This window comes from Ambystoma mexicanum, chromosome 6q (assembly GCF_040938575.1).
Source record: "Ambystoma mexicanum isolate Mex_15411 chromosome 6q, UKY_AmexF1_1, whole genome shotgun sequence".
NCBI lineage: Eukaryota > Metazoa > Chordata > Amphibia > Caudata > Ambystomatidae > Ambystoma > Ambystoma mexicanum.
In genome coordinates, this window is record NC_090937.1 from 222,822,693 (window position 1) to 222,848,234 (window position 25,542).

Consider the following 25,542-nt stretch of genomic DNA (forward strand, 5'->3'; position numbering starts at 1 on the left):
CCAGGAGTTTTTGCCGCCGGTACTTGTTCAGGCTGTCTCGGGTCTTCCAATGCTGCTGCCATTGCCATTGCAATTGGGGTGGAGAGTTTGCAGGAATCAGCCAAGTCTGGTGAATTTAGGAGAAGGGCGGGTAAGCGTCCCGCACGAGGGGGTGATGTTAGAGCATTTTCAGCGTTTCTAGCTCCCTTTGGTTCTTTGGGCAAAGTCAATGTCAATGGTGGGCGGCCACGAAGTCCTGGGGTCGAAAGAGCTGAGGGGGCCTGGGTAGAATCTGGTCTATTACAGGTTAAGCTGGTAATCCGCATCCAGTGACCCTCTTCGTCAGCTCCACTCTGAGCGTTTTCCGACTCCATGAAGAGGTGGTCTGCCTGTCCTACCCACGGACTGCCACAGACTGCAGCAACTCAACTCAGCTGCCAACTCCGTTGTGGCAAATAATTAAAAAAAACCTACTGGGGATCGGGATAGGCTTATGGAGAACATTTAAGTAGACTATCTGTAGGAACTGTGATTGTAATTGGCTGCCCACTGTCAGGTGGACTACATATGCCTACCTCTAAAACATGTCATCTTTAAAAACATTAGGTATAGGGTTTCTTATTGGTCTTCAAACTAGAAGGTCCTTTGTTATATGGACCTAAAATTGGTTGGCACTCTTGTGCCATGTCTGGAACATTTGGTTCACTTAGCAGCACATAAGCCCAGACCCAGGTGCAAAGAGATGGGCCTGACTCTACCTCCCCATCCAATTAGCCCAGCATCTCTCATCAACCACGCCTTCTGCCATGAAGATTGTCTTTCAACTTTGCTTTTCCAAATATCCCTGTCTCTGGGAATAGATGGGAGTGCAGGCATTCACTATTGTGTTCTGGGACTCCAAGTTCGACTCTATTTTCATCCTTGGCTCACATGACAGGAAACCATGATTTGTTCCATTTTGCAGATTTTAAATGTCTTAAATGAATGAAACGTGGCACTCTTGGTGTTCTTTCTTTGCACCTTAACAAGAGGTGGTTCATCATTCACATGTTCACTCATTTCCAGAATAGATAGCCAACCTTGGCTGCTTCAGTCTTGACTCCAGGCCAGACAACCTTGCCATGCAGCTACATGATTTCAACGTATTCTTGCTGCAACACAATTCTTTCTTCTTCATGGGTCCTGGCTTACTAAAATTTGTGATACCGATGTCCAGCTCTTATACAATGGCGGCTCCACCTGCATTCTATTCACTACATATAGCCAGCTTCTATGATGACTTAATCTACCTTGCGTTTCAGCGTCTGTAAAATTATTGAATGGTTGATTCTCTTCAGTACTTCGTGCACGTGTGATCTTCCTTTTCATATGTAAAGGTTCACTTGACTCTTTACTTCGTCATTAGATTCTGTAGGATCCATACATCCTCTTCAGCCAATATCCTGAGACGTCGTTCATACTCTCTTATGGCGTCACAGACTTCTTTCTTTGCTCTTTTTCATATTCCTTCAGGGAATTCGTCCCTTAGATTATGGTCCCTTCAGGGATACATTCAATTGGATTATCTCAATGCGTACCTTCTTTCGAATATACACTGCGGCATTGTCACAACTGCTGGTGTCAAACACAGCACAATCTGTCAGAACTATCCTCTCCTTCAACCTGCTCCTCACCTGATGTCTGCTCTGGGTCTTCCTTTGTTGGTGAAGACTGCTTTCGTGGAGTCTTGGACTTCTCCTTGGTGGGTCTCTCTCGGGTCTTCCTGTCATGTAAATAGGGTCTGGCTCCTTCAGAGGCCACCTCGACAGGATGCGGAACCTGTCTAGGGGGGGCCCCGAGGAGCCAGGCCCCACGACAGAGAAAAAGCCAAACAACGGCACAAAAAACCCTGTGATGCAGTTCCAGTAGGTAGATCACGTGATGGGTAAACACTGGTGGTATAATCCAGATGAAGCCAAGACACAAGGTGCAGTCCGTTGAGTATTTCGTCCTGGTAAGCTGTACAGATGATGTGGACTGCAGCGGGTACAGGTAAGTACGGATCCAAGTTCGGCAGGCGTAAATCGTGGAATGAGGTCTAAACCTCAAAGATAACTAGCTGAAAGGAGTCCACGAAAGCAGAGGGAGCAAGGGAGAATCACAGGACTAAAGGTAAGGAAGGTTAACCAGAATAATGGTAGGTATAGGGCGGGATCAGGTCAGAACGCGAAAGGACGCGTGAGGAGCGGACCGGAGTCCGCAAGTAGGAACTGTGAAAGCTAAAGACAAGAAATAGATATGCTTAAGATTGAACGCGAAGGGACGCTAACGAGGGGCGGACTGGATACAGCAAGTAGGAACAGTGAAAGCCGAAAAACAACGTAGTAAATAGGCACAGGGTTGAACGCGAAGGGACGCAGAGTAGAGGCGGACCGAGACCGCAAGTCGGAAGAAGAAAAGAAAGAACGCTAGGAAAGCTAGGGATAGAAAGCAATAAGGACGGCAGAAGGCTGACTTTAGCGAGAGATGAAAACAATAGGTGGACGCAGAAGGCTGGGGAGCGAAGGTATCAGAAGAAAAGCACAGATACAACGCACCGACAGATGGGCGGAGCCTGCTTATGTAGTAGCGTCCGCCATCTTGGATGAGGACTAGACCGTTCCTAAAAGTGTCTTCGTGACGGTAACTTCCACTGATGCCACAGTCTCCATGGACGGATCCTGACACAATCTCAGGTTTCCAATATATAGGGGGTAAGAGGGCAGGGTTTCCTGCAGATGCATGCAGCTGCTCCTCTACAACATAGACATTAATTCAAAAATATTCATGTATTTTGGACTACTGGTGGTGGGCACTGCAAAGGTCCATCCAGGAAGACTGCTCATTGTAGTGGCAACCTTTCATCCCTTATGATAGAAACCAAAGGTACCGCCTCAGACTACCTACAACAAGTGCATACCAATGCTGGGAGGCCCGTTGGGAATTTGTGCCCATCCTTTAGTATGGAGCATTCAGATTCTGCCTGGCATAATTAGAGCTGCTCCGAAACACACCTGATCTTGGTAAGTAGATTATTTATAGTACTTCCCAAGGGAGAGAAGGGACCATAAAGAAATGTCATGGATGCATAGGCCAGCCTGAAGAGGAGTGGACCCACCTTATCTGTGTAATGGAGCATTGAAGAAACACATTTCTTTTCATGGCCAATGATTCCATCACTCCAGCTTCATCAGTTGTGACCCCTTGAACTACATACAAGTCTCTCTCTACTTGTAACTATGACATTTCTTTGGTTTCGCCATCTCCATTATGTACATGTATCAATTACCTCTGCTCGCAGGAACAAGCCTGAGTACATTGTACGTGCCATATTCTTCCTCCTTCTGAACACAAGGCAAGTTCTTGGATTGTCTCAATTCTCTTCTGCCTAACCCACAATCCTGCACTGGTACAGCCTGAAATAAGTATTGATTATCGGTCAAGTCAAAATCTGTTCTAAAAATCATAGTGTACCGGCTTGTAGGGTGGGTCGACAATTCTAACATTCTTTCAGTGGTCTAGACTGCGCTCCGTAAAGGGGTGTCTACAATAGATCAATGTTTCAGATTACACTTTATACTCCAGAAATGTGTGAAGTTTAAGGGCCAAGCCATGTACCTGGCCTTCATAGATTTGCAGACAGCCTTCCATACTGTCCCAAGAAGACTCTTATGGCAGACCTTAGAAGAGCTTCAAGGTACCTTCCAATCTCTGCTGTTCCATACAATCTCTATATTATAACAACTACATAAGGATTACGTGGGGTCCGAATGAGAAACGCTAATCTGGTAAATATCAATGTCAGTGTGAGGCAGGGCTGTGTGCAGCACCCCGCCACCTCCTTATTGTTTCTAATATACATAAATAACATTGCCACCACGATTAACACCTTAGCATTGGAGTCTGTTGTTCTTTGCAGACGATGCAGCTCTCTTAGCCAAAAGTCTATTGGGCCTAGGGCAACAGCTCTCCACGTTCTTGTCCATATGCAGGAACAAAAGCTTTACAATTACCATCTTTAACACCAAAGTCATGCGTGTTACAGGTGCCATGCACCACCAACATTCTTTCTATACAACCTTTCGCTAGACCCTGTCAACAGCTTCCATTATGTAGAAATCACCATATCAAGCAACCAGAAATGGTCTAGGCAGATTGACAAGAGCAACCTAACAGCCTCAAGACAAGGAAGCGCTGTTGCAAGTTTTTCATCCTGCTTTGGGGGTAAACCACTCTCTTATGACATGAAGGTATACAGGGTTCAAGCAAGCCATTCCAGCATGTGCATTTATGGCAGATTTATGGGGACATGTACCTTGCCCTAAAATCTAGGTTTTAGAGAATACATTCCTGCAAAGTCTAATCGGCTGCATCGTGCAGTGCCGTGCTCCATTAGCCCTGATAGCACTAGAACTAGGTCTAACAGGTCAATTATGAAATAATGCTGAAACCATTGGTATGCTGACAAAAGGTATGGAATCTAAATGTCTTCACTTCTTTTAGAGAGGGCCTTCTTGATTTATTACAGTCCAAAGGTGGTAAATCCCTCCGCTGTTTTAAATAGGTAACGCATATGTTTCTGAACTTAGGTCTCAAAGTTTCATGGAATCAACCCACACAATTTCGCATACAATCCAAAAATATCCTAAAGAATTCTATTAAAGACTGGGCTTTGAAATTAAGTTAGACTTTTGTTAGTCCCGTCACTTATCAAACTATATTGCAGTAAACACGCAACTAGGCATGGAACCCTATCTCGACTTCCCCACCCCCGAGATGAGCAAAATCTTTATACATGAAATACTGCATTGGTATTCTACCATTTGTTGTGTTTACTGCCCACTGGGGTATGGGCACTGCAACTAAATGTCCCCTATGTCAATCCCATGATGAAGATCAAATGCATTTATTTTTCACATGCCCGATATGATATCAACAGACGCAAGCACCTTAAGCCGATTCTCAACTGATACTGCATTAGAACCAGCAGTAAAGCTGTTAAATTGATGCAATCTAGCCCAACCTTTCCAGTGCTCTTTGCAGTATCATCATTTCCATCCAGCGGCCTCCTGAGGAGGAACACATTTGAGAACTAATGATTGCTATCCCTTTATTCCGCCCTTACTCCCGATCATGGAACTTCGATTATGAACCGTACGGCTAATTATATACCATCATATAGTTCTCTGTCTGGGAACTTCTGAAACTTCTGAAACAAATATTTATCGTATTGGTCCACAACCTCGATTTACCAAATTACTGACTTTTTATAAATGTTCTTCTAAGGCAGGACCCATATGCAGAACTATATTCGTTGTAGGCTGGCAACATCTGCTATTATTTGCTGTATAACTATGCTATTTTATTCGGGTATTTGGAATCTCGATTTGTAACCATGTTTTTTTCTGTAACTCATTCTTTTGTAATTTTGTTTGTGTAATTTAATTTTGTAAGTGCTTGTATGTTGGAAACCAACATAAAGCCTGATTTACCTTTGATTATCGGTGCCTGTGAATCGCAATATCCTCATGCCATGCCCAGCCATAAGTAACTACGCATCCATGATTTTTCCAGCACTAAAATCACCTCCATTATGTGAACCTATCTACCTGTCATCATCTAATCCAAGATAATATGATCATCACCACGTCTTCCTTGTGACCCCCTACATTGCTTGTTTTTCCTTCTTTCTTGATGCATGTTAAACAAGGGGGTTAATAACATATGTCTTTCACCATTCCCTCCTGTTTTAACGTATTACTGAAAAATAACATTTTCAATATTGAATGCCAAATATTTGAATTCAGCCTTCTTGCATGACAAGAAATGTCATTGATTTGACCACTTGTAATGCTATACAAAGTTGTGTTTTTTTTTACTGTGTTTGTGTTGACTCTAAAATACTTTTAAATAAAGAAACACATTAGTAAAGGGAAGCAAGTAAGGCAGGTAAGTGTTAATGGTCATCGAGGAGGGCCAGTAATAAGCTGCTAGCCCAAGGTGATAGGCTTGAGAGAAGCAGAGGTCTTCACCAAGAACATAGGGCAATTACAGGCTGGGTAAGCCTCACCCTCATAGTCCATTTATGTTTTTAATACCCCACCACCAACACCCCCTTCGCCCGCCCCGGTGATAGCAGTGTCATTAAACCAAAGAGAGGCCCAATAGAAGATGACCATCGTGGAGATGTGAGGTGAGAGCTCGATGTGCTTTCGATTCAAAGAGGGCCTCGCTATGTGCCAGGATGATGGCATGTGAAGGGCAGAGCTAAGTGAAGGGACTGGTACCGGGTAGATGAGACGGTGCAGGGTATACTCAGAGGTGAAGGTGTGCAGCCTGTGGCTCCATTGGCACACATACTCACTGGGCTGGAATCCTTCTACCATGAAAAGAAGATGATTGGCTGGCTGCATTGCACAGAATGCTAATGTCAGAATTCTCTTGTCTAGGCCGCTGAAAGCTGCTCGAACATTTTTTCTGAAAACATTGATCTCGCACAGACTTTCAATTCTTTTTGCCATATTTTTCATTCACTCCCTTGCAAGTATATCAAATTATCACATTGTTCAATAATCTACATTATGCAATATTTCATAAATCTTAGTTGAATAAGCTACTTCATGGCCCTTGTTGTATCATCATAAAAAATGTGAAAGTATAGGTTTTCTGGTAGATGAACAATACTCAAGGCGGACATGATGTGTTTTACTAGATACAACTGTGGGATGCATTTCATAAATGAGGTCTTGAAGCTTTCACACATGCCATTAAGCCCTTCTTCCTTCTTCCTTCTTCATTCAGGTTGAAGCTGGTTCTACCTGTGTCATTTTTGGGTTAGGTGGAATTGGCCTGTCGACCTTGATTGGTTGTCGTGTTGCTGGTGCCGCCCGGATCATTGGAGTTGATGTCAACAAAGACAAGTTTGCTAAGGCAAAAACCTTAGGAGCCACGGAGTGCGTCAACCCTCGGGACTTCACCAAGCCCATTCATGAGGTGCTATGTGGGATGACGGACGGTGGCGCAGATTATACCTTTGAGTGCATTGGAACCATCGATACCATGGTATGTCCAAGAAGGTCTATGATTAACTTGTGTCTGTACTAGATGCGGTCGAGTATGTGCAAACCTAAGTTACATGTTTTTAAGCCATTGTTAAAGCGAGATATCCTTCCAAACTGCACTTGGTGGGATCATTTCCACAACCTATAATTGCCAGGCATTTCATATAATGTGGGCCTTGGGATATAATGTTTCATCCTGTAAGGGTGTGGAGGAATGAAATGGGTTACCATAAACCCATTTCATTCCTCCACACCCTTACAGGCTGCAATTGGAATTAGAAGGAGGACATTTTTAGAAGCAGAACTTAGAGCACCTGAAGAAGCTGATTTTCACTCAATATCTAACATCATTTTTTTTATGTAGCTATTTCAAATGGTTATTCCTTTGAGAGCTCGGCAGAGGGGGGATTTTCCTCCTTTTTCTTGTAATTTGCAAATGAAGATAAACCCATTCCGCCATGGCGGAGTCGGTAAGTTACCGGCATGGACCATAGTGCTGTGAGCACCATGGTCCAACGCCCGGGTCGTAAAAATTATTCTAAATGTATGCAGATGTTTTCTCATGAATATTAATGAGGGACATCCTGAAAGACCGTCAGGATTCTTGTCCTTGAGGCCTGGCGTTGGACAACCCTGGAATAGTCTGACTGGGCTACAGGCATCCCTAAGGCCACTAGAGAGCACGGGCCATGCCAAGCAGACAGAGGAGTGTACTCTCTCCTCATTCTGGCTGGTTCCAGTCTTGCTCACACTTTGATCCAAACTGACCAGTGACACCAGCGTGAATCATGGTATCAAGAAAGTCGCTATTGGCATGGAGGGGTATCACACCGTTTACTGCTCATACAATTACTGCACGCCTGAAAATGTTGCATAGGTTACAACAAATCTATGCGAAAATATAGAAGAGGGTGGGTTATGGTATTTATTAAAGTGGGAGGAAGAGGGGTGGGAGAGACCCCATGCATTTATTTTCCCCATAGATTCGTTGTAATGAATGCAACATTTTCGGCCGTGCCATAATGGATGTGCGGTAATCACATTGATCCGCATGGACGAGCTCCATAAATTATGCAGCTTTGGAATGGCATTGGTTCATGCGGCAAATGGCTTCGGTTGGATTGTGGATGCCAGGGAATGATGTAACAAGATTTGTAATCGCAAAACACAAGAGGTGATGGCAGGAAGGTTTTGAATTAATCGTAACCTCTGGCATTGCTCGGGGCAACCCTCCAGACCATCGTTCTTCACCTGCAAAGCCATTACAGAAAGGCAAAAGACCATATGCAAATCAGGCTTGGTCCCACCGCAAAGGGGGCATTCCAGCCGAAATGCTAGTTCACATCCCTTCTGCACAACACCACAAGCATCCCCAAACATGTTTTGGCGTTATTGGGCCCCATCAGTGAGGCAAAGCTTGGGTCTCTAGGCCCAGCATGCACTGAACCCAAGTCTGGGCATACCCGTCCCACTCTGGGGTGACTAAAGCAAAACAAAAGAGGTGATGGCTGGAAGGTTTTGAATTAATCATAACCTCTGGCTTTGCTCTGGGCATCCCTCCAGGGCAATGCCAATGGTTCAGATTAGTTCAAAATCTTCAACCCCACTGTTGATTTCAGTTTTTCTCCCTATGTGAGGGAGGGTATGCCCAGACGTAGGTCCCTTGCTGCGCCATAGGGAACCAAGCTGCACCTCACTGAGGAGGCCCATCAAGGCTGAAACATGTCTGGGTTTGCGTGTGTTTCGGTGCAGAGGGGATCTGGCCTAGCAGTTCGGGCAGGGCTGCTCCCATTGGTGGCAGTACCTGAATGATTTGCATATGGCTGGACCTCTTTTGCAAGGGTGCAGATGGGCTACAAAACAGTGGTGTGGCAGGTTGCCCAGAGCAATGCCAGTGGTTCAGATTATTTCATAATCTTCCACCCATCACTTGGTTGGTTTCAACATGCTGTCTTATACCACCAGTGTCACGGGAAGGGACATCACAGTTTTTTTTTTTTTTTAACTATGTGTGTTGTAAAATTAATACAATAAAAAGAGTATTAGTTCAGAGAAATTGTTTTTTGATTAGTTTCTTTATTATAAATAAATATGATTGATGCCTTGTGGTGCCAGAAGTGCAGCAACTATTTGCAAGGAGCACACTCATCAGGTAAATCATAGGTCAGGTGCACCGTCATCTTATGCCAGTTCATTCAGCAGTGCAAATTCTCTTTGAACCGGGCAAATATTCCATGAATCAGGACAAAATTCAGGAGGGAGGATTAAGTAAAATCATTGATTGGTTAAAGGCAGCCATTTAATGCAGTATGGAAGGGAAGGAATTTGGGTCACTCATTTAGACACCTGAGATGAACAAAACCTACATTGCACACCTGAGGGCAGCAGGAGAGGTTGATAACTATGGCCATCCAAATGTTTCCAACTGAGAATAACATGAACCCAGCCTAAAGCTTGCAATCCAGAGGGACTAAGGCTTTTTAGCCCAGATTTACAGTATGTCTTTCTTTGTGCTTTAAGGAGCTAACGATTATTTAATTTTTGATATTCATAAGACAAGGTTTGATTCTAGCCAAAGAAGAATGGTTGTCGCTATGTAGATTGAAAACACTGTGCCATGTTAAGAGTCTGGGCAGTGTGTCTTAACTTTTCCTGCAGAAAGTATCTCCTTATACATATGAGCGACCGCAGCCACCACACACTGGGACCTTCACCATATAAATTCGAACGAATACAGGCAATTGTCCACAACCAATATCTGCACGCACCAAAAAGTGCTAAACATAGTTCTGATTGCTCAACTGGTCACTGAGTTGCATGCCATTTTTCCACTGATTGCTCGATGCAGATGTCAGAATACATGTTCCAACCAACCAGGATAAATCACCCATCACTGTTGCACTTTATGTGATCTGAGGCTTTGTCCAGGATTCACAAATCTGTGAAGTTACATGCAGCAACACAAACAGCGCACATCCCTTTCTGCAACATGTCAGATGTACATTACACAACCCAGACTTTCTATGCCTATTTGAGTGGCAGGATTTTTTTTTTTTTTTTTTTTTAATTTTATTCGTGCGTTTAGTAAAAGCGGTTTGCACCATAGAACAAATAAAAACATTACAAAAAACATTACAAAGACATTGTGTATGGAGGCCCCTTGGCAGCCGAACTGTCGGGGCCCCCCTCACAAATTATCTCCTAATGTGTTTTGAATTTTCTGCACTGGGTTATTTTTGATATGTTGTCATGGGGGCCTCTAAAAGGAGTAGGACCCATAGACTGGTGCCTCCTTGGTCTAATGGATAATCCGGCACTGATGCAGCCAAGGGCAACAGAGCTTGGTTCAAAAAGTTCTCAGGACTCTAGGCCCCTGGTCCTGCTTCGCATATTCTATACATCGTGTTTTACTTGTGAGTGCCACTATGTTTTGCACTGTTTCCCAATCAAATGATTTTGCTTTTCACTTTTTCGCAAATATACAAAGTTCATTTTATTTAGGTATAGCGAGACACATGTTCAGATATGTGGGAAATAGCTGTATTCACCAATGCTCCATAAGCCAAGTTCTGCATGCTAGTGACGCGTTCCGCCATGACGTACGTCCCACCCCCTGTCCGGGAGACCTTATACCAGCCAAAATAACACTGAACAACATAAACATCTTCTCAGCTTTCCTCAGGAGACTTGTCAATGCCTCTTTTGCACACAGAAAAGTTACAACTGCCATCAAGTAAGAGGTCATAACTCTACTAATACAGAAACTAGGGCTCAACCCTAAGGAAACGGTGTATTTAAGGCCACTACAAACACCCCCTTCCTGCTGAAAATTCTAGATAAAGTCGCTGCCTCGCAGCTGCAGGTCCACCTGGAGTCATCAGCTGTGTTCCACCCAAACCAGTCAGGCTTCGGAGCAATCATGGGCCAGAGAGTGCCCTACTTGGCTTTCAAACCGGTATGAGGATGGTGTCAACAACTCCATCCTCATAAATCGTCTCCATGATACCCTAGGCATCACGGACCGGGCACTGGAGTGGCTGACCTCCTTCCTTTCAAACAGACCCTCCTAAGTGCAAATGGGTACTTTCCTCTCCTCCACCTCACTCTTTACCAGTGGCGTCCCTCAGGACTCTATCCTATCGTCATGAATCTTCAAAATCTACCTAGTTCCTCTGGCCCACCTGACCTCCACCTTCTCCCTCATTTCAAGTGTTATGGAGATGACACTCAGCTCTCCTTTAAGCTGCCATCCTCTACCTCCTCTCCTTCCTCTCTCATACCTTACTGCCTGATTGCTATCCAGGCATGGTGCTCTGCTAACGATCTCTGCCATAATGCCAGTAAAATGGTGATCCTTATCATTGGGATACCTGCTACTTGTGTCCCCCCCCCACTCTCTGGCCACCCTCCCTGGTACCCCTTTCCCTCACTCACCTGTGAGGCAAAAAAGCTTGGGGTCATTTTGACTCCTCTCTCTCTTTCTCTCCACACATTGCAGACCTTGCCAAGAAGTCCAACTTTCAGCTCCTCATCCTCAGGGGCATTCTCCCTTTTCTCACCTTCACCCAGAAGCTCAACGTCTCCAGAGCCGTGGTTCTCTCTGGGCTGACTACTGCAACAACCTCTTACTCAATCTGCCTCTTTCCTCCCTTCGCCCCCTTCCAATAATCCAGTATCGGACTGCAAGACTTATCCTTGGCCTCAAGCCCAGGGACCTCATCTCACCAGCCCTAAAATCTCTCCACTGGCTCCCGGTGACCGCAAGGATCACATTTAAGACTCTTTGCATCATCCACCAGGCTGTCTGGTGCCTGGGACCTCTCTACATCCAGCTTTTACTTCCTAAATACCTCCCTGCTAGAGTTCTTGGGTCCTCTGGCTCCAACTCTCTGCAGGTCAGACATTTCTCCAAGCAGAGAGTGGGAGGTAGATCCCTTTCCTCCGCAGGTTCCCCCCTCTGGAATGGCCTCACACCCCCCCCCTTAGACTTGAGCCAGATGTTCTTCAGTTCCAGAAACTGCTCAAGACTTTCCTCTTTTCCTCTTCCTTACCTGTCCCCTGCTAATGTCCCTCTGCCACTGTGAATGAGGCCTGGTCCCTTCTGAGCTATACAAGGGCCAGACCACACCTCTACCAGCCCCACCCAGCATCCCTTGCCATCACTTGCACTTGGGCACCCTTCACCAGACTAGCTCTACCTGATCCACCCTGTCTTTCGCATTCTTCTTCCCATCTTCCCCTGGAACTTGCTGTCTCGCCCCCCTCCCCCCCAGCATTTGCTCACCCACCCCTGGGCACTCCACTCCTGCTTTCCTCCCTCTTCCACCTCCTCTGCACTTATCAACTTTGTCTTGCACTTGCACGGTAAGATTGTCACAAGGCCAATATAACCATTTTCATTGTTTTCGTTTTTCTTTCTTTTGTAATTAAATGTTCTAAAGGCTGGCCGACAGTAAAACAGGGCTACTGATCCTATTGGATATGTCAGCCGCTTTTGATTTACTCGACCACGCACCCCTGCTCAGACTATGCCATTGAGTGGATAAACTCCTTCCTGAGTGACAGGAGATCCAAAATCAAACTTCCTCAGAACCAGCTTGGATTAGCTATGGAGTCCCCCAAGGGACATGCCTCTCACTGGTTCTTTTTAACATATACATTCAGCCACTATGCGAACAACTAGAAAATGGGGGTCTTTTCTCACAAATTACACAGACTATTTCCAACCAGTGACGGACCTAACGATACCACAGACCTAGCTAATCTAAATGACATCTATCCAGCCATCAAGGAGTGGATGATTAGCAGTTGGATGTGCTTAAACTGCTCGAAAACCAAGCTCATGATCTTTGGCACTAAACAAGTGAGGGCCAAATGTAGCCAGTAATATACAAGATTCAAGGTGGAAGAATGCCTCATTCCAGTTGTTCACCAAGTAACAATGCTTGGAAGTGTCCTGGAAGCATCCCTGAATTCTGACACACACGTAAATAATGTGGTTAAAAACTCCCACTAACACCTAAAAGTCCGGTGCCAGATTAGCGCGCTAGTTTCTGGCAAGAATTGAGAAACACTGGTTAGACCCATCATAATGCCCTGATTGGACTACTGCAATGCCCTACTCGGTGGAGCAAGTAGGGAAACCATACAAAAGCTTCATATTATCCAAAATAACGTGGGCAGAGTGTTGTGCAACATTCCAAGAAAGGAACATATTACCAAGTTCTGGAAGGAAGTCCACTGACTACCAGTGCAAAAAAGAAAAAAAAAATCAAAACACTTTCACTAACTTATAAATGTCTACATGAAAATGCACCCCAATACCTAAAACAAACGTTGACTCGACACCAACCCAGTAGATCCTTATGATACAGCATGGCTCAATTTCTTACTGTCCCTCGCATTAAAAGACCTAGAGGCACGGGCAGATCCTTCCCCTTCCAAGCTACACAAACATGGAACCCTCTTCCAGTAAATGTACGCACGGAAGAGAAACCCTTGGTATTCAGGAAACACCTGAAAACGCTGTTATTTGAATAAAGGCCCTCCACCCTCTCCTTGATGTTCTATTGTCCCATCACCTCTGAAATGTCCCTGTGTTAGAATGCGCCCTGATGCCCGCGGACTATGGCGCATTTGAAATAAATACATGAGATGAATGAATGAAATGAGAGTGATTAAGCTGTCTCTGTTTTCCTCCCTGTGCAAGCGTTTAAAATATAGCTTACAAAATGCCATTTTCCAGACCATTAGAAGAGAGTTCAAGCCTAGGTCTAGGTGCAGTGCCTCCACTGGGTCAGAACTCAGTAGACCAAACATTGAAAGTAACAATTTCCCTTCCAGGCCCTTTATCCAACCAACATGTTTTCCGGTAATGTTTTTAAGTCATAATACATACATGGCACAATGCTCTTAGTGTGCACCTCCAATAGGGCTTCCACTGAACCCCTGCATTTCCTGTTTAGCATACATAGTGTCTTTGTAATAAGTTATTACTGGATGTGAGCAAATGGAGCGTCTTAAATAGAAAAGGAATTTACAGCCCCAAGTTCTTCCCCCAATATACCAAGTAAAAGAGAGACTGCATTGTTTACTGTCACCCAAGGTCATGGCCTTGGTATTATTTGTGTTGATCGTTAGAGCATTTTGTTTAGAGTATTCATGTAAAGCAGCTATTGATCTGTGGAGTCCCACCAGAGTTTGATCTATTAGAACTGTGTCGTCCACATATATTAACAATCCCACGGCCCATCTGGCTAATTTAGGGGCGAAACAACAGCATTTCCCCAGCTAATTACTAAGGCCTGACACATACAGGTTGTATAGGGCGGGGCAAGTACACAGCCGTTTTAATCTAAGGTTAGTATTGGTGTATTTTGTTAATACACCTTCCTGTGAAACTCTGACTGATGCTTTGATGTAGTACAGCAAAGTTGGGTCGACCCCCCACCCCCTCATTTTCCAATTTGTTCCACAGGAAGTCCCTGGATAACACAATCAAACACACAGGAGTAGTCTACAAAGCACAGGTATGGGCAGCTGTTATCCCTACATGTTGCTTCTGACACCGGCAACTGTAGTGCCCATATACTGTGCCCATATACTTTCTGAAACCTGTCTGCTGAGGGCTAAGTAACTTCCTAGTCTCCACACATTTGTTCAATAATTTTAATAAGATCCAGCATTTCCAGAAGTCTGAAGTCACTAGGTTCTGTTAACAGGCCTCTTTTATGTACAGGGATCCGAATGGATTGGCGCCAACTGTCAGTGATACGCCCACAGTCTATTATTTGCCTGAAGCTATGGTGCAATAATGTTGCCCACATACCTGGGTTTTGCCTGATGACTATATTTGGTAGGTTATCCCGTTTCGGATGCAAAAATCTAGAAAAAGAATGCCAAATGTGCATTTACTGCGCATTCGGCATGGGGAAAAAAAAACAAAGCCCATAATGTTGAACAAGGGGAGCAGTGGTTGCGGCTGTGTCCCCCGTCCCCTGGTTCAGCATAATGGGCTACAGGGGTTGTGGGGGTGTCCCGTGCTTCCATGACATTGAAAGAGGGGGAAAATAAAGTACAAAAAAAGAAGAACGGACCCTGCTGGGCCAGCTCCGACCTACGTTGGTGGGAGGGAATTGACATTGCAGGGGTAGAGGGGTGTCGGTGTCACACACAAGTGTGCTGCTGAAAAAGGTAATTAGGGGGAACGGATGCAGGAGAAAGTGATCACTGCGCAGCACGATTTTCGAATTTGACATTTTCGGATTCAGTATTTCATGCTGGAAGTAATCACGGAGATCCTGTTATCCGGCCCCCGGGGATCTTGAAGATTTAAGTTTAATGATTTTCTCTTGTATATCCTCTTCATCAATTATGATGTTACTAATCATTTGCTCCTCCTTCCAAACAACACCTTAATATGCTTCAGTATTTCTGTTCCAGTATAGTTTTTCAATGTGTTCACACCATCTCTCCTCAGAAATAACACTGATTTCCTTGGGCGTTAACCCCAATATACATTTGTGCGGTATATGTGCCAAAACGTTTTGGCATCATGGGCTTTTATTTAACTATGTATCAGGTTCCAGTTTGTCGAATTTTTGTTTATTTCGTGAGTCCTCAACCACTAAGTATAGTTGATTCTACATTTGTTCAGTTTTCCTTCAGTGGTCATGCTCTTAGAAAGTGTAATATTTCGGATGGCCATGCGGTACAATTTCTTGGTGTCGTGTATTTCAATGTCAAATACCGCTGAGTACCTTTGATTTGTATGTGCATCCACCAAGCATAAGTGTGTCAATAATAATTTTTACTACAATGATTTTACACAGCAGACTTTTCCCTCCAATGTTCGATCCTCATGAGATACAAATCCAGTCGATAGAGTGTTTTCTCTGTTTACATCTGTGGTTGCCCACCTGATACGATTTCCCTGTGTATTGCTGGTGGCTTGCACCGTTGGCCTTCCCGTGGCCACCATAGCTAGTAGAACTGCATGGTCACTCAGCGTATTAAAATTCACAATATAATTCAACATCAGAGTACACACTTGATAAGTAAGCAAATATAGTGTCCAGGTATGAAGTTCTATCACCACCATGCCAGGTCTTAACAGTGAGCAGGGAAGGACATATTGGCTGTACCAAAGGCAGCAAGTCATAGTTCAAAAGCAGGTTAGTCCATGATCTTGCCTTATCCAATAGATTTTTCTGGTTCCTCTTGAGATTTGCATTCCTTTCATGTATGAGCTCACTATGGTACTCTTCTACGGTGCTGTCTTCCATTGATATATAGTGAGCATTCAAGTCCCCTGCTATTATTACCGCCCCACTACGTGCTCTTCCCTGCCAAAGTGTCCTTTGCAGTTCTTCCATTACTGAGTGTGGCATGACCCATCCGAGGATCATACCAAGCAATCCCCAGGGTTTTACAAGCTTACAAGCTCTGCCCGGGAAGTCAGCAATGACAGAACAAAGAAAGTTATTATTGGGGTGACCCTGTTTGCATTCCTCCATATGCAGATGGCTTTTTGCTACAATGTATAATCCTCGTCTTGGTCGCCTCTCTTTACCTCCGATGGTTTCTCGGGTGTGGATGTATATCCATCAATCTCCAATGTTTGCATTGGCCATGTTTCCTGCAGACATATTGCTATTAGTGCGTGTCCCTCTTGATGTGGAAGAAATTAATGATGGCCTCTCTTGTTTCAAGCCAATAATTGTGTGGGTTTAATGGGTACAAACAGTCGATGCTGCCACCCAATATCTGCGTTTACCACACAATGGTTAGTTTCAAACTGTGAGTTGCTTCTGTTCATCGTTGGTATATGTGATAGTTGAGTGTTCGTCATCTCAGCCATATAATTCTTGTGAGTACACCATGTTGCTTTGGTGCTTTTCCCTGTCTGTCTATATAAGAGTACAATCACTGGTGTAATTTTCTGTACCGGTAACATGAACTGTATTTCGAAGCCCAAGTTATTCAGATGTGTTGAAAAGGCACACACTCGTTCAACAATCACATGAGAAACAAAAGTGACAATGGCCCAATTACTACAGCTGTCCAAATCAGGTAACTCCACACTAAACAGAGCATGAGTAGTAATTATTCTGAGTTCCGGGACCTGATACAACAAACGCAACACATGTGTGCGATTTATAAAGGGGCTCTCGTATGAAGTGTTTCTTTCCTTTATGCGTATTGACTTTGTTGTTAAATGCACTTCCTGTTGGTAAGGAGGAGGTATGACACAAAGACGGCCAGAGTCGTACTATATTGTGGACGTCCTTCCACGGGTAAAACATGCATTCGTTCACGGTTCTTCTGAGGTAAGCCCTCACTTTGGGGGTAATGTGGTCATCCTTCTTCCGTCAGTATCCTTTCAGTGTAAGTGACCAAAGTAGGCAAGTTGCTTTCGTTTGCTTATGCATTTGTGGATGCCATTACCGTGTTTTCAGCCGCTTGTATGTGACTATGCGGTCTGGTGAGAGCCCCTGCCTCAGCGTTTTCCACAGGGCCAGGTAAATGTTGATTAGCAGCATTAATACTTTGGTTAGGGTGGCCAACTGTCCGTATTTTGCGGGATTGCCCCGTAATTGAGGACTTTGTCCCACAGTTTGCAGAGTGGCTGTGCGACTCAGGTTGTCCTGACTTGCTTTGTTCCCTGGAGTGTGACTCTTGGGAGAACCTGCGTCCAGCACAGCCACTCTGAAACGTGAAGTGGCCGTCTGCACACCACAGCGCTGCCACCTGCTGCTTTCTTTCGCTGGGCGGCTCCGTGGCCGGCTCCTTTTGAACCTGCAGGTCGATCTTGCTAATGCAATGACACCTGTCTTCATTCCAATGCTAATGCTTTGTTCCTGGAGTCGTGATGATCATGTTTTCAGTTAAAAAACGTGACCATCACCTCCCAAGGACAAACCATTTGCATTGCAATTAAGCTAGGTGTTATGAGCCATTAACAAATTTAAATTACAAATGGGGCGGGCCAAACGTGAATGAAGCTGTGACGTCATCACCGACTTGTGGGAAAGTGTCCCGCAAAAGGATATAAAAAATTTGGCCACCCTAACTATGGCTGTGTCCCAGGTCGTGAAGCCATTTGTTTGGAGTGTGCTCAGGGTTTGATTCCATTGTTTTGAGTGACGGCGAACCATGTTCTTTCTGGCTTTTTAGGAAGTAACAATCTTGACTAACGCTTGGTCGTTTTTTCTCTTTGTGGGTTTGGTCGTCGACTGGGCGTTTTTGTTGTTCTTCCTTAGGATTCGACGCCTTTTCCTGCCGTGTGCTGTCTGTGTCTTGATTTGCTTTGATTTAGTGGGAGCCACATTCCTAGGCCCTTTGTTGTTTGTAGTTGGCTCCTCCTCTTTAATCTCTGTCACTTCATTTCTATGTCCGGCTACAGTATGTCATCTCGGAGGTGTGACCAATGAGGGCGTATCATAATCACCATCCTCCATGGGATCCGGGTGGCTCTCATAATCATTTTGTGTGTTTAATGTACTATCTCCATGACTTTATGTCAGTATGATGTCCACAACTCTTGCCAAAATATTTTTGGTGTCACGTTGATCTTGAGCCAATGTAGAACATATGGAGAATATCGCATCCACCATTGCTACAATTGCATTTTAGGTCAACATATAGGAAGTACCCTTTTGTGGACAGGAAGTTTGTGCTTCAGCCGACGTATTACATGAATCAGAGTCATCCGTGGTTGTAGAAACATGTCGCGTTATGTCAGGGGTCGCCAACAGGTTAGTGCTTATTATCATTCGGCTACCTTGGATGTGATATTGCTGTGGATTTTCGTTGTGCGCTTCCGGCTGCAGATTCAAACACAGATTTAACAACAAATTGTTATCTGTGGCAACAGATGTTGAAGGTGGCAACATTCTGTTTGCACTGGGAGCTGAAATCTTATTTACAACTTTAGGTGTTGCCAAAAAGAAACTGGTCATTTTAGAGCGCTCAGCTTTTTTCATCAGATCATATCCTGGTCTAGGCGAAACCCCTTTAGCTGCAACTTTATTTTTGCTGGACCCAGAGCCAGTGATTTACTGGTTCACATCACAGCAACCAGTCTGCTCATCCTACTACGCAAAACATATGAGCGCGGCAACGGGGGTTTGAGTAACGTTTTATTTATTTATTGTGCATTTGTAAGGCGCTTATACATCAAGTACAATGTGTTTCAAAGCGCCCACAGGGCAGCGGGGAGGGAACATGGGAATGAAAGACAAATATAATAACAATGAAGAGAAAGAAAGAGTTAGTCCTACTAGACCTTGTGAGCATTCAGAGCGTACAAGTGCAGAGAGAAAGAAGGGACGAGGGAGCAGGGTAAGTGCTAGGAGTTTCACTGAAGTGTTGGATAGTTCGTTTCAGATATACATGTTTGCCAGTGATCACTTGGTGAGAGTGATCAGATGCCAATAATAGTGCAGGCCTGTGCACCAACACAGGCCAGTGGGCGCCCAAAGGCAAGTGCTGGGAGTGGGCAGAGGCTGAAGGCGACTGGGGGATGGGGGGCAGGTCCCAGAGGATACATGAGGGCCCTGGTCACCAATCTCAGCAACTGTGGGGTTCAGCAAGGGAGGGAGAGGGGGAAGGAGGAGGTGAAAAGGAAAGCCTTGATGAGCTTCCAGTATTTGAGGAGATCCGGCTCAAGACGGAGAGGAAGGGGGAGACTGTTCCAGAGGAGGGAGCCAGCCAAGGAAAGAGATTGTCCGCCAGCTCGCTGTTTGGAGAAGCGCTTGACACGCAGAGAGTTGGTGCCGTAGAAGTGTAAAGGTCTGGAGGGAGAGTATTTGGTGAGGGCTAGTTGAAAATAGCATGGTCCCCTGCCCCAGACAGCCTTGTGGATGATGCAGAGGTATTTGAATTTTATCCTTGCAGCAACCGGGAGTCAGTGGAGAGATTTTAGGGGTGAAGAGATGCGGTCCCTGGACCAAGGATAAGTCTTGCAGCCCTATTTTGGATAAACTGGAGGGAACATAGGGAGGAGGATAGATTAAAGAAGAAACTGTTGCAATAGTCTAGCCTAGATAGTACCACAGCTCTGGAGACATTGAGCTTCTGGGGAAAGTGAGGAAAGGAAGGATTCCTTTTAGGAGATGGAGTTGAAAGTGGGCCTTCTTGGCAAGGTTCTGGATGTGAGGGAGAAAGTAAAGAGAGGAGTCGAAGATGACTCCAAGGTTTCTGGCTTAAGATGAAGGAGACAGGGGAGAGCCCATACAGGGAGGCCAGAGTGAAGGGAAGCAAGAGGGAGTAGGAGTCCCAATGGGAAGGATCCCAGTCTTGCTGCCGTTGATGCAGAGATCATTGGAGGCGCACCAAGACTGGATGGCAGATAGGCAGTTCCCTTACTTGTTCCTGTAATGATCACGGCACCAAATTTCAAGGAATGTACTTCAAATGTTTAAATTCATATTTTTACCACCTCACCTCTTTGTCCTGCGAGGAATGCGAAGACTGTTTTGCAACACAGCTCCAACTCGCTTCTGAACGTGCTCGCTAATGCGCATGCAGGCAGCTTTTGTAGCTGCAAGTTAGTATCAAGGAGCGCAGATCCAGACGTGTTAATACTGGATATTGTAGCAAAAAGACACATGATTGGGAAGACTGCTTGCAACTCTGATCCAACTCGCTTCCGAACGCAGGAAGATTTTGTAGCTGCAAGGCAGAATAAAGGAGCGCCGATCCAGACGTGTTAATAGAGTTCTGCAATCTGTATATTGCAGCAAAAAGCTACAGCACTGCGAAGACCGCTTGCAAATTAGCCCCAACTCGCTTCTGCATGCACCAGGAATGTGTTACCTCCCAGATAACCATTGCCCTCCCCCCACCCACTTCAGTGAAGGGCTGAGTTTCCAATATATTATCAAGCCCTCAGCACAAGTAGGTACAGCGAGTGCCTTTGAGTTGGCGCATGTCAAGAGATGCAGTTTTACATTTCCAGACGTATTTCAGAAGTGTAAATGTTAAATAGAATAGAAATGCTCATGCTATGCATGAGCTGCTTTTGGACACTGCAGATCAGACAGAGGTCTGTGCACATCCTTGGCTGCCTTGCCCTTTAATCTGTGTCTGGTAATCATGGATGCATTCAAGACATGGCCCTGCATGTCTCCGGAGTACACACACATATTGCTTGCCTTTCTAACAGTGCAATCATCACAAGACCTACTGTTCTTTTGTTGCTAAGAGCCTTCCTTTGTTTTTCTCCATCTGATTTTTTTCATGGCATATGTAACGTCTTTTTTAATTCTCTATTTATTACCAGGATGCACTCTAGGAAATGTTGCCACTGATTTAAAAATGTTATGTCAGCAAAAAATAAAGAATATAGATACACAACTGTAATATGTATAGGAAGTATGTTTTATCGCAATAAGCCTGCTGCAAAACTATGCTTGAATGCTACTAGGGGGTGCAAAGCTTTTTTTTTTTCTGGTGTGATTTTGGAAAGTTTCCGGCCATTACGCTGGTCGCATAGTGGTTATGCACACACCATTCATTTTGCAGATGAAATTTCCCACTGATATACTTTGGTAAAGCATTATTGCATACTTGAAGGCGAATGAACTAACCCACAACAATACAGTTGTGCTGAAGAATTGAGAAGCCTAGCTCCATTGCCAAACTTATGATTTCCTAAAACACAGTCAGCATAATATATTAAAACAGATATTGACCGGGGGCGCTTGTCCTTTATTGGCGAGGGGGTGCCGACTTGCCAGTACATTTGCCAATCATGGAGGAGCTGTGCCCGCCCAGTGAACACACCACGCACACCGTCAGCTGCCTGTTTCACAAAAACACCCTGACATATAACAACAGGTTAGCTGGTCTTGTTAACACAATCTCAGATGGACTTGTAGGGACAAGGGAAGGTAAGCACATCCCAAGTCAATCAACCTATTAAATTTACTCTGCTAAATACACAATCATTAGTAAAACACACGGTGGACATACATGATTACATTGTGGACAATACGGGTGACATTTTGTGTGACAGAAACCTGGCAACGTGCATCTAGTGGTCCAAAAATAGAGCATGTAACACCCGTAGCGTATGATTTCTTCTGCCTAAATTGAATAAATGGCTTGGGAGGAGGGGTGGCCATCCAATCTAGGAAGGAGATTGGGATGTATGAAAAGATCATTGAATGTGAGGGCTATGCAATCATTCATACCAAATTTAAATCATCAGAGAATAGTTGTATAAATCTGTTACTTGTTTATCACCCACCCGTGGAGATGCCCTCCTTAAGTGAGGATTCTGGCCTGCTTTTAACCCCGATGAATAGCCTTAACTGTGCCACAGTGATGTTAGGGGATTTTAACAGGTGGAGAGGGGATACAGAGGACACAGAGCAGGGATATTGGAACAACAAACAATTAGGCATGCAGGTCCTTACCCAAGAGCCCACCCATGTGAAGGGAAACACCTTGGACTGGGTCACAGCCAATAATATTGATATAGGGACAGTTAAAACATCCCTCTGTATTTGGTCAGACCACACGCTTATAGAATCACTTCTGAATAGAGTTGCCCCTATGAAAAATGAAAACTGTTCGAGTTAAACCAGAACCCCAAAACTGGTTTATGACAGATCTGACCACCCTCAAAAAAGCTTAAAGAAAAGCTGAAAGAATATGGGCAAAAAACAAGACTAGCGAAAACAAAAAGGCTTGGAAGCAACTGGAGAAAGAATACAAAACAAACATTTATAATAATCAAATAGAGAAGAATGATAACAATGCAAGGACACTTTTTGATATTTATAAACAGGTAGGGAAACCCAAGACCTTGGAGAGGCAGATTTGACCAAATAACGAGGATTGTAAGAGGGTGCAACAAGCCCTCCAGGGCAAAACTGTGCAAGCATGAAATAATATTAACAAGAGATCAAACAATGAGGAGCCCCATATTAAGGAAACATATGTCATAAATCTCCTCCCGTCTCACCTGGGATCGCTTCTTGCTCTGTTCCGTGGGAGGATTCCTCTTGTGGACGGATCGTGTCTTGTATAGGCTCGCTCGAGTCTCGTCCGGCTGCAGAGTGCGTTCAGAGTTCCGGGAAAGTTGCAGTTCCAGGATGTCCAGGAAATAAGTAGCGGTCGCTAGGGTTGAGGATTCCGGGAGCAGAATTAGAGGGAAGGGGTGAAAGGAAAGAAGAAGGAACCAGGAAACTAGGAATAGTGGATTCGCTGAACAGCACACACACGTCAAGTTACTACCTAATGATAGTGTTTAGACGCGCGGGGCCGTGGGGGCGTGGCCAATGTATAGAACGTGCCATGTGTGACGTGAAAGCTGGTGCGAGGCAAGTCACTTGGCATGGCCATGTTGGGAGTAACAAGGAATACAAGCCCCGTCGCGATAAGGACCAGGAAGTCCAGAAGGGGCAAGTTCTATGGGTCATGACAGCATGCCTTCTCCGAAGACCTGTTCCACCAGGTTTGCCCGGGTGTATGAGATGGAATCTTCTAAGCAATCGAGAGGCATTTAAGTTAGAAACTGGTTCCCAGGTTCTCTCGCTAGGAGGATATCCTTTCCATTCAACCAGGTATTGAAGTCGACCCGTTTATACCTGGAGTCGCATATTCTGGACACTTCATATTCCAGCTGATCGTCCACAATAACAGGACTGAGTCTATAGGATTTTCGGGTGGATTGGATGTAGGGTTTCAATAGGGAAGTGTGAAAGACTGGGTGTATTCTCTTCCAGGAATCAGGTATCTTGAGTCGAAATGAGACAGGATTGATGATTTCCTTTATGGAAAATGGTCCATAGTACTGAGGGGCTAATTTGTTTGGCCGTAGATGTTGTGGTAATAGTTTTGAGGACAACCAGACTTGATGACCAACAGAATAAGAAGGCGCTGGTCTTCTTTTGGAGTCCACATAACACTTAGTGCGTGTCTGGGCCTCTTCCAATTGTTCCTTGGCTTCCTTGTGTATGTTGATGACAGTCTGAATCCATGAGTCGAGAGTAGGTACTGGAGTGGGATGTGGAAGAACAGAAGGTAAAACTGACGGGTGAAAACCTTGACTACAATAGAAAGGGCTGACCTTGAGTGCTGAGTAATCCGAATTGTTGTAGGCAAACTCGGCCAGGGGTATGAGGAGAGACCAGCCATCCTGAACCTTGGCGGCAAAACAACAAAGATATTGCTCCAGAGTCTGATTTACACGTTCCGTGGCTCCATTGGTTTGTGGGTGATAATCTGATGAGAGAGCGCGTTGGATCCCTAGAATACGACACAGATGTTTCCAGAATTGTGAGACGTATTGAGGTCCTCGGTCCGATATGATCTTGGAAGGATGTCCATGAAGACGGAAAATGTGTTCCAGGAAGATTCCAGCAAGTTCTGAGGAGGATGGTAGTTTATACAAAGGTGTAAAATGAGCCATATGAGTGAACAAGTCTATGGTTACCATGATGGTCGTGTATCCTCGGGAAGGTGGTAATTCCACAATGAAGTCTGTAGCAATAAATTCCCATGGTCTTGTTGGCAGTGATGGTTGCAGTAGAAGACCTGCCGGTCTCTTGTTATCATGTTTGTTTTGACCGCAGATAGCACAAGCCTTGATGTACTGTTGTACGTCGATCTTCATTCCAGGCCACCAAAACTGTCTTTGTATAAGACAGAGGGTGTTAGTTATACCACGATGACCAGAGTGAAGGGTATCATGGCAGAGGTTTATTATCCTTTGTTGTCATTTCTGCGTAGGAATGACCAGTGCATTGTCCTTGAATAAATATCCTTCCTTAACTCTTAGATTCCATGGATTCTTCCTTGAAATATCCTTCCAGAGGTCAGAGGACTGGGTTTGCACTCAGATTTATTCCAGGAGGTTGACTGCTTGAGCTACAAAGATAGTGTGGGGAAACATCTTAGGATAGGCCTTGTCTTCAGTGGCTATGTAGTAAGGACGTCGAGATAAGGCGTCAGCAATCATGTTTTGTGATCCGGGAACATGAGTGATTTGGGATTGGTACTGGGCAAAGAAGTAGGCCCAACGCGCCTGACAACTGTTCCTGCACTCCAATGATTGTAGAATTTGGAGATTCCGATGGTCTGTGCGGACCTGAACTGGATATCTAGCACCCAGAAGTAGGTGTCGCCATTGAGTGAAGGCTTGGCGGATGGCCAACAGTTCCTTCTCCAGGACGGAATAGTGTGTCTCGCTGGGAGTCAGGGTTCGTGAAAGGTAAGCAATGGGGTGTTGCAGTTTATCTTCAAGTTCCTGTTTCAAGACCGCTCCTATGGCATAGTTGGAGGCATCCGTTTCCACTAGGAATGGGCGATTTATGTTGGGTTGGGACAGGATGGGGGCTTGCGTGAACTCTGTCTTCAATCGTTGGAATGCTTTATCTTGCGGTGTAGACCAGATAAAGGGGGTGTCTTTCTCCAAGAGAGCAACGATCGGCTGAGCGATCTCGGAAAAGGTAGAAATAAACTTCCGGTAGAA

General features: G+C 44.9%; 1 protein-coding gene across 1 annotated transcript in view; it reads left to right on the forward strand.

Moving 5' to 3' along the window:
- LOC138515911 (alcohol dehydrogenase 1-like) overlaps positions 1 to 25,542 on the forward strand; it is a 321,818-nt gene that overhangs the window by 164,476 nt on the left and 131,800 nt on the right. Inside the window, exon 6 of the mRNA XM_069630674.1 lies at positions 6,799 to 7,059. Coding sequence (XP_069486775.1) covers positions 6,799 to 7,059 — 261 coding nt within the window. The remainder of the gene's footprint in view (positions 1 to 6,798; positions 7,060 to 25,542) is intronic.